The 12,778-nt window shown below is 42.2% G+C and overlaps 1 protein-coding gene across 1 annotated transcript; it reads left to right on the forward strand.

Moving 5' to 3' along the window:
- Window positions 1–2,962: 2,962 nt before the first annotated feature.
- gpr137bb (G protein-coupled receptor 137Bb) lies at window positions 2,963–9,666 on the forward strand (the record flags this gene model as incomplete). The annotated part of the gene is made up of 7 exons (XM_079220126.1): window positions 2,963–3,364; window positions 6,540–6,589; window positions 6,674–6,896; window positions 7,137–7,286; window positions 7,526–7,654; window positions 8,621–8,742; window positions 9,552–9,666. The coding sequence occupies 7 exons, from the start codon at window positions 2,963–2,965 to the stop codon at window positions 9,664–9,666; spliced, it is 1,191 nt and encodes a 396-aa protein (XP_079076252.1).
- Between the last annotated feature and the right edge of the window lie 3,112 nt (window positions 9,667–12,778).

Consider the following 12,778-nt stretch of genomic DNA (forward strand, 5'->3'; position numbering starts at 1 on the left):
ATATACTCAAAGGACCAAAAGTACTCATCTCATCTCTTTCGTGGACTTCATTTGCCTTTTATTGCATCTTGTTTTTTTTGTTTTTTTTGTTTCCAAGCTTTGTGTAAATTGTTATGAATGCAACAGTCTTGCCTGTACATTCGGAGTAAACTTCTGCAATAGACACACTACTTTAGTTTTCACATGATAATCACAACATCATGGCGCATTTCACATTATAACACAAAAACAATACAACCTTATTATGGAGACATTAGGCACATCCGGTTTCCTTTGGTGTAGTCGGCGCTCAGCACTTTAATTCAGGACATTGTCGCCATCTTGTGGCCAAGAAGTATAACTGCATAACTACGTCCTCTCCTCATCTCTTTCCTCCTTTTCTTTTCTTTGTTTATTGTCTCCATTTTCATCTGTCTATTCTTGTTCTTCACATCAAATTGTCTTTCGGTTTCCCCTTTATTTATTTTACACTTTACTGATCAGTGATATCATTTTACTATACTACTGTACTGAAGAACACATTTGAGGTACTTGTACTTTACTTAGTATTTCCATTTAAGTACTACTACTTTAGTACTACTCAGGAGGTAAATTGTTATTGTACTTTTTATTCCACTACATTTGCCTGACATCTTTAGTTACAGTTGTTTCTTCCTGTCCAGGTAAAACCTTGTGTCTCCAGACGTGTTGATGTTGAATGTTTGTGATAAATTGAAGGACGAAGTGTTTCCTTTGCGTGTTGATAAACTCCTTTTACTTCTTCAGATAAATAAATTAAAATATTTAAAAATCCTCTTGTATCGGCTGGAAAATACATCGTCACAAAACTGAGAACAGGTTTTTATTTCCAGAGATACGAGGTTCTCACAGAGACGATACAAACATGATGATCTTATAGAATATGATACATTGAACTACAACAGGATATAAAAGAGTCAAATACATATACAGCAGTAAAATGCAACATACACATTAATACAGCTGTGATATTAATCCATAAACATTATAATATGTTTTATATAATATAATGTTTGACTGTTTTATTGTTGTGCGTTTAGTCTGTAAAGAGCATCTAAATACTTCCCTGTATGTGAAGGCATCGGGCTGAAGAAGAGTTCAGTGGGTTCAGCAGCTGCCGAAAAGTTCCCTGAAACCTCACTGCGCCTTTTTAATATTTATGCTCTGTCAGGATGCGTTTCGTCCTGGAAGCACATAAAAAAAATCACTGGAAGATTTTGTGTTAATACTGTGTTGCACGAATTATCATAATTATATACATATTACTTGTGATTCTTCAATCCAAGAAGGTGAATTTACACATATCAGTCGTTCAATCTCTACTGAAGATATTAATATTTGATTTTCAGGTTTAATAATTTTATAAAACCCATTCATTGTTATTTTGACATGCGATCATATTGGTCCATAGTGGCAGAAGTATTTCTTTACTTGAGTAAAATGCCAACAAAAGTTATTGGCTTTAAGTTAAATTAAAGTATAAAAGTATTATTATCAGTTTTATAGAGAGAGAAAGAGAGGTTGGAAACCCCTAATTTAATCTTTAACAATATTGTGTCCTTTATTACCATATATATATATATATATATATATATATATATATATATATATATATATATATATATACATACATGTTAATAAAGTACACAGTATATACAAATGTTAATATATGTATAAAGAGAAAGAGAAAGAGAGAGAAACAGAGAGAGAGAGAGAGAGAGAGAGAGAGAGAGGGAGGAGTATTGTATAATGTCTTTCAGATATTCGGTTAACATGTTATATAAAACACGACAGCTTCAACATCTTTTTCAGCCGAATGATTTGAGTTCAGATCGACGTAGAAAAAATAGAAGCAGAGCGTGAGATAAAAATGGAGTGTGTGTGTGTGTGTGTGTGTGTCGTCAGCGCGTTGAGACGAGCGGCACAGCATCCTCTATTATCTAACAGCCTGTTATGTAAAAGCAGAGAAGAAGAACTGCAGAGAGAGGAGGAGGAGGAGGAGGAGGAGGGGGAGGAGTAGGAGGAAGAGGAAAATGTGGTTAGACTGATATCAGGGCTGATACAGTCCATTCATTCATTCATACTCTCACATGATGGAAATGATGCTACATCAATTACCTCATAACTGGTTCATTTTGCTCTGGTTTTCTGCATGAATGAAAACTAAATGCCAATTTCTTCATCTTTAGATGCTAATCTTTAGAAAACACATATTACGGACATATTTTTCCTATTAAGAGATTGCGGGGCAATTTTTTTATAAATGAATTGCACTGTTTCTCACACAGCACAATATGAAGGTGTTTAATCAAATAACATACTAATTATTTTTGCAATTCATGGGGCTGAGCAGCATTTCAGTGTTTTTTTGTAAATGCATAAAGTTAATTAATTAGAATGGTGTTGCTGTGATCAGAGGATTTAATTTAACCACAAAACACACTCATCTATATCCACCAGTATCTGTCTGATATTGGCCATTTAAAAACCAGTATCAGCCGAAGCCGGCTGTATGACGCTGCTGTGACACAGTGTGTGCGTGTGTGTGTGTGTGTGTGTGTGTGTGTGACTACACATCACAGTTTACCTCTCTCTCCTTCCAGATCCGTCTCTCCACCTTCCTCTCCTCTCTGCAGCATCCCTCCTCCCGCTCAGCCAATCCCCCGCCGGGGAGCGTGATCGTGTGATCACGTGACCGACAGCCACCAATAGCTCTCCACCAGGCACCGGCAAAAAGAGGGGCGGTGTCCCTCCTCCTCCTCCTCCTCCTCCTCCTCCTCTTCTCTGTGAATCAGACGGCAAGTCTGGAGGAGAGTCGATGGATGTGAAGGATCCGTCTAACGAGTTGAGACACGCTTCTTCTTCTTCCTCTCCCAGAGATCAGAGGCTGCCGCTCCGTCTTTAACGCCCTCCCTCCCCCTCCTGGAGGAACCCCGCAGGGGGGATGAATGGGGAGGCGATGGAGGGGAACCCGGCGCAGGAGCAGCAGCATGCCGGTAACGGCACCCACCTCCTTCCTCCTCCCACCATCACGCCGGCCATCCCCCCCTACGTGAAGCTGGGTCTGACCATCGCCTACACCATCTTCTACTCGCTGCTCTTCGCCTTCGTCTACGCCCAGCTCTGGCTGGTGCTGCGGTACCGGCACAAGCGCTTCAGCTACCAGACGGCCTTCCTGTTCCTGTGTCTGCTGTGGGCCGCCCTGCGCGCCCTCCTCTTCTCCTTCTACTTCAGAGACTGTGTGACCGCCAACGCACTCGGGCCGTTCGCCTTCTGGCTGCTCTACTGCTTCCCCGTCTGCCTGCAGTTCTTCACGCTCAGCCTCATGAACCTCTACTGTGCACAGGTGAGTGTGGGGGGGGGGGGGGGGGGGGGGGGGGCGGGGTCACTGCTGCTGGTACCGGTACTGGAAGCACAACGTTGGTCATTTCATTCAAAAAGGACATCATTAAGCCATCCTTTAACTTCTCTCCTCGCTGCAGTGATGTAGAAGTGCACCTGCAAGGGGGTGTGTCAGGGCGCCGTGACATCACAGCTGGGTGGGGTTACAGGTGCAACAGACCACACCCATCAGTGACGCAGCAGTCAGGAGACTTTCCACCAGCAGGGGGGGGCCGTGAAACACTGTTTTCCAGCCGGGTGTTAGATCATACAGTGGATCACGTCTGTCCGGGTGGAATTGATCGATGATCATTACTTTAACCGCTACATTTCTGTTCTTTATTCCTCACGCAGATCCCAATCATAATCAACATTTACGGACAGCTTTGTTACTTACCGGATCACTCAGGGTGAGGCTTAGCCAGCTTCCGGCCGTGCGTGCAGACCAAACGACCCCTTTGACCCTCGCTCTCGCTCTCGAGTCGATCGAGGATCGGCGAAAGGCTCCTTTTTTACGTGACCGGGCGTTATCGTGATAGAAATGATCTTGTGGCGGTTTAAAGGTGCACGCAGTTAGCCAGCCGGGTGGCAGCGAGGCAAAGTAACGAGGAAATGAAGTAAATAAAAGTAAGCGGACTACTTTGACTTTACTGTAATCCTCGTCCAGATCTTAAAGTCCCCAAAGATTCCAAATCCATCAGGCTGACACTTGTGGAAATGTCTCTACAATGATGCATAAGATGCACCATTCAAGGCTCCAAACCTTTGATTTGTTCGGCTATTTAAACGTGCTGGTGAGCTTATTAACAGCTGCTTCTACATCAACCAGCTGGAGCTTGGTAGGTGGGATTAAGAATGGAGACAGCTCAGTAGCTACATCCATGAAAAATAGCAACAGAAAAGAAAAGGCCACGAAAAATGTGACGAGCTCGGAAGAGATGGATGCAGCCGTGAAGCGGGCTTGGGTTTGAACGTAGAAGAGATTTTTGCTTGAATGCTACTGTGAGGAAGGACGGCCTCTGGAGACAGGTCAGGTAGATTTAACAGAAGTTTTCATGGAATTTGTGAAACAGGAAGTGAAAACTTATACAGTGAGAACTTCAGTGTTTGGGTCTCGCTGCGAGAAGCTGGTTTCCAGTTGACCGAAACAAGAAATAAACGCCCACATTTCCGAGTGTGCAGACGGTTTGTTGGTAGTGGATTTCCTCTCCGTGCAGACTTTGACCCGCGACAAACAGATTACCTTCATTTAGCACGATTTTGGCACTTTTTCCCGCGCATACACACATCCAGAGACATGTGGAGGACAGTGTTCGGCTCAAGGTCACTTCTACTCGTGGATAAGAGGAGCTTGGAATCAAACCGCCCGCCCTACAAGCAGCTGCCTCTCCTCCTCATCCATTCGCTCGTTCATCCACAGCAGCTGGCGGATTCAGAAATAGACCCGAAAATGAAGACATAATGGAAACGAGCCTCTTTAGCGGCAGCTTAACAACCCTCGTTTCAGAGAGCGGAGATGACGCAGGTTCTTCTTCCAACACGACGGTGTCTCGTTTCCTTAACGAGGGCAATGTCGGTCAGAGAGGACTAATCGATGAAATGAGCTGCTGACTGTTGGCTCTGAGGAAGTACTCAGATCTTTTTAGAAGTAATAATAAAAGACATGCGAAAATACTCCACGTCAGGAAAATGTACTTAAAGTATTAAAATGTCCCCTGTGACTGTGACTGTTACATATCATATTATATTATATTATTATTACTCATACATTAATGTAAAAGCAGGATTTCACTGTTGTAGTTGAGGTGGAACTCATTTGAACTATTAACTCATGATTATTTATATTATGGATTAATCTGCTGATTATTTTCTCCATTAGTCGCTTGACTGTTTGGTTTCTAAAAATAGGGAAATAGTGAGAAATGCTGTTTAGTCCAACAAACAGTCCAAACCTCAGCATTATTACTAATACATTAACATTAAAAGCAGCAAATCTGTACACGTAAAGCTGGAACCAAGAAATGTTTTTCTTTTCTTTTTTTTACATGAAAAACAACTTAAAGGAACATTATTAGCAGAAATAGAACATAATATTCAAAACAATGTATTCATTAGTGTATAATCTCCTGAAACTAAGACCCGCTGTGTTTTCGTTAGCATAGAATGAGCTTCATATCTACGTAAGGAGCGGGGTTCTCTTCACGGGGTCCGCCATGTTTCAACGGACAAACCAAACACCGGCTCTGGAGAGGGCCTTTCTGCTTTTACGTTACTAAAAGGCGACCATCGTTCTCTGATGCGCTTGGAAAGGGAGGGGTCAGATATGTTGAGGTTAATTTGTGGGACAGTCCTGTGAACACCCTTCTGGTTGATTCAAAAAAACACAGCTACCGTAAAAAGTCGGGTTACAAGCCGCTACTACCTTCGGTCAGTGTCCCCGCTAGCTCCCCGCTGTAGCCAGCTAGCGCTCCTGCTAGCGCTCCGCTAGTTCCCGCTAGTTCTCCGACAACCACCGAAGGTAGCAGGACCAGCCCCGGCTTGACTCGGGCAGAGGGGACGCGAGCAATAGCAGCAGCAGTGGGGCGCTAGCAGCAGCAGTGGGGCGCTAGCAGCAGCAGTGGGGCGCTAGCAGCAGCGCTAGCTAGCAGCAGCGCTAGCTAGCAGCAGCGCTAGCTTGCTACAGAGGGGACACAGACCGAAGGTAAAAGCGGCTTGTAACCCGACTTTTACGGTACATTAAGACTGAATTGCCATAATTATCTTTTCCCTTCATTAATTCAGTCAACGTTTTCGCCCCATCAGCGTTATTGTAGGTCAACACACAACCAGCGTTGTGGCTGCGGCTGCTAGGACCGGATCCCGTTCCCTTCAGTCGTAAAAAATATGTTGATTTGGGAGTTGTTCTGTCTGTTAGCTGTTTTACAACAAACTACTTCTACTTTTCATGGATGTGGCGTGGTAGCCATGTCGGAAGGGTGTATCCTCATCGTTAGTCCCACCCACACAGCTGTAATTGGCCGACTGTTCCTGAAACTTAAAGGGCCTGCTCTGAATCACTGAACAAACCATGAGGGTGAAGATGCAGACGTCTGCAGCAGTAACTGTATAATCACTCTTTTATTTGTCTCCCCCCCCTACAGGTTTACTTTAAGGCCAAGTCCAAGTACGCACCTGCACTGCTCAAGTACAGGTAACCTTCTTCAACCCACTCTATAACCCACAGAACATGCTTTAGCTCCGCCTCCATCTTTAAAACCCAGCGTCTCCCCCCCAGACTTCCTCTGTACCTGGTCTTCTTGGGCGTCAGTCTCCTCTTCCTGGTGGTGAATCTGGTCTGCGCCCTGCTGGTCAAAATGACCGCCGCCGACGTGAAGACCATCGTCCTGGTGAGGGTCACCATCAACGACAGCCTGTTCGTCCTCTGCGCCGTCTCGCTGTCCGTCTGCCTCTACAAGGTCGCCAAGATGTCGCTGGCCAACATCTACCTGGAGTCCAAGGTAAAGGCACAGGTTTCACTCAAGGTCCACTTACTGACCTCACTGAGCTTTCAACCTCATAGCATGGTCTTTATCAGCGCCATTGACATGGGATCCATTGGAGAGCGTCCCCGATTGTTTCCTCGCAGGATAATCCAGGTTTTCCACGAGGGACCCTTTATAAATATCGTCATGTCACGCAGCCTGAAATAAAAAAATGCAATTAAAAGGAATAATAACGAGCAATACCTGTGTGTGCAGGGGACGTCGGTGTGTCAGGTGACTCTGATTGGCGTCATGGTGGTGTTGCTGTACGCGTCCCGGGCCTGTTACAACCTGGTGGTGCTCGCCCTCACCAACATCGAGACCATCAACTCCTTCGACTATGACTGGTACAACGTCTCGGACCAGGTGAGAGCGCGTCCTGGTTTACACACCAGCCTGGAGTTAAAAAGAGTGTTTTGCCAACCGACCTTTGAGTAGTAATTCAGATCCTTTACTGCAGTAAAAGTACTAATACTACATTGTCAAAATACTCCTCTACAAGTAAAAGTCCTGCATTCAAACCTACCTCTGAGATGTAGTAGAGTATAAGTATAAAGTAGCACAGCAAATTCTCACACTACCAATGTCCCTCGGTGTGTCTCCAGGCGGACCTGCGGTCGTCTCTGGGAGACGCTGGTTACATCGTGTTCGGGGTGATTCTGTTCGTCTGGGAGCTGCTGCCCACCTCGCTGGTCGTCTTCTTCTTCAGGGTCCGCCGGCCGCCTCAGGAAAGGGTGAGTCCTCCTGCCGGGGTCAGGTGACCTCTGACCTCTGCAACGCTTGCACCCCTGGTTGTTGTTGTTTTTAAGTCGTAGCGAACTTTAGGAAAGACAAACGGTCGGTCAACCATTTGTTCCCGCAAATATTGGACATGGATTGTCTTAAAATTTTTTCGCACATATTGATCTTTTCAATTTCATCTAGCGCCATCATCAGGTCAACGTTTGAATTAGCTTGAGTTAGACTAGAGCTTTTCATCACTTTACAATAGAGAGCTCCAGGGACGTTGTATTGTTGGCTAATCCCGAACGTTAGCATCGCATTGGTTCCCTCAACAAAAAGCCAGTTGGATTTTTATTGCATAAAATAAGTTCTGTGGCAAACAAATGTTATGATACTGGGACATTTTGTTCAGCAAATGAACACGACTTTGATTTCTGAAGCGTGAGAGCAATCGGTCGAAGAAAGAAGCTAACGTTAGCCCACCTACGTTAGCCCGCTAACATTAGCCCGCCAACGAGCAACCTCCCGGTTTCGTGAGCGCCAGTTTACGCAACCAGCTGGAAGCATGGTCTAGTGGGCGGGATGATTTTATGTAGCCTCGGTTAGCCGCTTGTTAGCAACATACCGCCTTTTTAAAGACACGTTAAAGATTCAAAACTCACCGACATATTTAATAAAATATCCTCCGCTTGTGTTAACCACAGAGCTTATTTCAGGCATCTAACTAAAAAACACGTCCATGAACCCGTTAACTTTGAGACGAGGGAACAGGAAGTGCAAAAATGTGATAAACACATTCACCATCTTTTCCAATAAAATTACCTTTTGGTTACTTCAAGGATCACATTTTCCTCAACGACTTTGCTCATATTGTCGGCATGCAAAGCGAGTTATCTCATAACGGGTCACTCACATCTATTAAATCTTTTTCCACCAGCAGTCTCCTGTGTGCTCACCACGAGTCTTTGTTTCCACAGAGCACTGCTGGGATACCGAACCACGTTCTCTCCTCCAGAGGATATTTCTTTGACAACCCGCGTCGCTACGACAGTGACGACGACCTTGCGTGGAGCATTCCTCCCCAGAATGCATCAGCGAGGTACGAACACCATCACTGATGTCACCATGACCCTTTTGCATGCGGCATTTGGTATTTCTGAAGAAATTTTGAGAAAGCAGCTATAACCAATATTTGTATATATAGATTTTTTTGTATTGTATGTATCATTACTATTAATTAACAAACATGGTAGTGGTATTTATCTTTTATTTTGTAAAATACATTTGGGTGTGTGTAATTAATTCCATGCCTTTCACTGTGGGACTTTTACATGTAATCTCTCACTAACAGGAAGCAATTTCATATTTTCTTAAAATATAAGAAAATGAGTGGGAGAAGATTTATTTATTTTAAAGTAGTTATATCACAGCGTAGAAATACTGTGTTACAAGTAAAGATCCTGCATTCAGAAGTAAAAGTACACAATTCTAAGCATTGGAATATACTTACAGTACCAGGAGTAATCATTATGTGTATACTGGCCCATTTCAGAGTCAAATATTATTGGATTAGTTATTATTAATTATTGATGCATTAATGTGTCCGTTGCTTTAATATTGGAGCTGGTAAACGTGGCGCTCATTTTATTTACGTTACATACTGCTGGGTAGTTTAATAAAAGATAATACATTGTAATTTATAAGATATATGTATGTATCTTTTTAAATTATTAATCTCCATCTGCAAAGTAACTTTTTAGTTGTTGAATAATTGTAGTGAAGTCCAATATTTCCCTCTAAATTGTAGTGGAGTAGAAGTATAAAATAGCAGAAAATAGAAATACTCAAGTAAAGTACAAGTTACTCCAAATTGTATATGAACTTGGCGGTTTGTCGTCTCTCTGACAGTCTTTCCTCCGACTGCTACGACTGGGGCAGCCGCCACAGCAGCTTCACGGTGCACACCAACGGCGACGAGCAGCGCCTGACCGCCACCGCCGGAGAGCTGCACCCTTACCCATAATGCCCCTCTTCACTGTACAGCGTCACTCTGCACTTTGACACCGATCAGTTATTGTGTTTCTTATCCTCACTGATGTAGAAGTTTGTAGACTCACAGTAGAGACTTTAGAGGAAATACCAGAATGTTCAGCGGGGCTCCTCCACGCAGTCGGGACCATGAATGTCTGAACCAAACTTTACCACAACCCGTCCAAAAATGTAGATACGTCACTCTTCATGAATCATGAATGCACACAATTTTGGGCCAATCCATGTGGATAAACCTGCGCCACCAAGTCTTTATTTATCCTCCTGGGAACATGAATAAATGAATAAATTGAGCCAATCCATCAGATAGACGAAGCAATCTTTAATTGGATGAATGCTAACTTTGACCTGCTGGTGTCAGAGGATCATCAAAGAATGTAGGTGTATCCTCTGGGGAACATGAATACACACAATGTTTAGCCAATCCATCAGATAAATGTAGGAATCTTTAATTAGATGAATGAACATTTTTACCCGCTGGTCTCAGAGGATCTTCAGTCTTTAGGTTTATCCTCTCGGGAACATGAATACACACAATTACGAGCCAATCCATCAGTTAAATGTAGGGATCTTTAATTAGATGAACATGAATGCACAACATTTTGTGCCGATACTTCTGGATAAACCTGCGCAGGTCAGAGGATCATCAAAGTCTTTAGGTTTATCCTCCGGGGAACATGAATACACACAATTTTGAGCCAAAACATCAGATAGACGTAGGGATCTTTAATTGGATGAATGAAAACGTTGGTGTCGAAAGATCATCAAAGTCTTTAGGTTCATCATCTGGGGAACATGAACGACTAGACAGAATTGAATCACAATCCATTCAAAGCTGTCGACATTGATTCATGAATTGATAAGTGGAGCACTGAGATGCAACGTGCTCTAAACCAGAGAAAAATAATAAAAGTACCAGTTCACTGAAATTATGATGATCATAATACGTCCAACTCATCGGGTGTTCGATCACATGTGATCCAGACTGGTTGAACTTTGTGCAGGATCCCTACTTCAGAGAGAACCCACGTTCCATAGACGTAGACGATGTTGTGATGAATGTTTTTAGAGAATGTTTCTTGATTATTTGGGGAGTTTTTCAAGGAGGATGACTCAGGTAGGCGAATAAATCTGCTGAAAATCCTAATTTTGCTAGAAATAATTATTCTCACTTCACTCAAACAAAGATTCCAGGTGTTTACGTGATTGTTAGGAGTCCTCACAGTTGTTGGATCAGTTATTCGAGGCATTTTATAAAGAGACGCAAGATATCAGATTATCATTTAGTCTAGTTTTTAAAAAGTAAACTCTTGGGATCTGTGTTTTAAATTCTAACAAACGGTTTCATTTCCTGTCCTGAACCATCCTTGAAAAACTCCTTTAGTATTTTTTTAGGTTCTTGACTGTAAAGTGTAAGTAAATACATCGTAACACACACACACACACACACACACACACACACACACAATCAATATCCTGTAAATATCAATAGCCAGACAGCCGAACACCTTCGTGTTGTTTTGATGTTTACCTCAAAAGATCCGCGTATTAGCAACTTATTTAAAAAGGTGGATTTTCATTTGACTTCTTTTTTAATAAATAAATAAAAAGCATTTGTTAACTGTGAAGTTATTTGAGTTTTGATACATTTCAGATTTCCAGAAGTTGTGATATTTCCACATAAACAACTTTTAAAAACTCTGGAAAGTAATGAAACCATCAGAACCGTCGAATCATTTACATGTGAAGTCGGAAAAACGCGATTTGAAAACTTAAGGTTTTTGTTAATATGCGTTAATCTGCTGATTATTTTCACATTTCTGTCACGATGTTCAGAAGAAGAAGAAGAAGAAAAAAGTCTATATTTCTAACAGACGCTGGTTTTGTAAGTTATTTGTACAGAGTTTCACTGAGATCCTGTGTTTTGTCGTGTTTGTGGTTTGTGCGTTTGTGACGACACGGGAAGAAAAACCGTGATTAAAGTTGTCATTACAACAAACGTGCGTTAATTTCATTATTAAATTGGTATTTTTCAACCTGGAGTTTTCCATGTTCTCTATCTAACGGACTAGTTGGGATAAACATTTCTGGAATTGGTCCAGTGTTCAAGTCCGCTAAAGGTTTCTGCCACCGACAGCATCCGATTGTTTTATAAAAAAAGTCTCTTCTCATCAAACAGTTTTTCAATATCATGGCTGAACATTTAGATGAGGGTCTTTGAATTTGATGGAGTATACAGATATTCATATTTTGCAACAAGACTTGAGCGGGATTTTGGAAACAACAAACAATCAAGCAAAAGTTATTATTTTTTTCATAATATTGCCAGTCAAAAAAGTTAACAATACTGGAAAAATAAGAAAATAAAAGTTCTCCCCATTGGTCACTTGGGACCCAGTAATATGGGACAATAGGGTTGAAAGACAGCAAAAGGCATTCTTTAAAAAAAACAACCTCAAACTTCATCGTTTGTGGCATTTTCTTCCTCTTTTTTGAAAAAAACATTTCCTGCATTGTTTACATTTCTAGCATGCAGTCTTCTTCTGCAGGTCCACGTCACAGAGAGGAAACGAGGCCGAAGGGAAGATTATGTGAAAGAATAAAACTGGTCAAGAAAATATTGTTGGATTTTGAGCATTTATTACTGGATCAGCCGGAAAAATAAAATTCCAAACAGAGTTCAGTGAAGTCAAGAAATATTTATTCTTCTTCTTGTCAAATAAATATACTCAACAGGTACACACATCGACATGGTGCAACTAACTAACTCATTTTTACAGACGCAGGTTTTGAAAGAGAGAGAGATATATATATATATATATATATATATATATATCCTGTGCTACCGCTTACAAACTGTACGGATTAAAACAAAACTCGGATTCAAACATGAAAAAGCGTGAAGATCAGAAGCAGATTCGAGTTTTCTTCTTTGTTTTTTCTTCTCCTTTTTACCCCCCAAAAAAATTGCGATTTCGTTTTAAGGCTGAAGGGCGGACCGTACGGGACGTCCAGCTGCTGGAGGGCATGCGAGGCTCAGAGGAAGGCATGCACACGTCTCACTCTCTCTCTCAACTCACTTCTGT

This window comes from Taurulus bubalis, assembly GCF_910589615.1.
Source record: "Taurulus bubalis genome assembly, chromosome: 6".
Lineage (NCBI taxonomy): Eukaryota > Metazoa > Chordata > Actinopteri > Perciformes > Cottidae > Taurulus > Taurulus bubalis.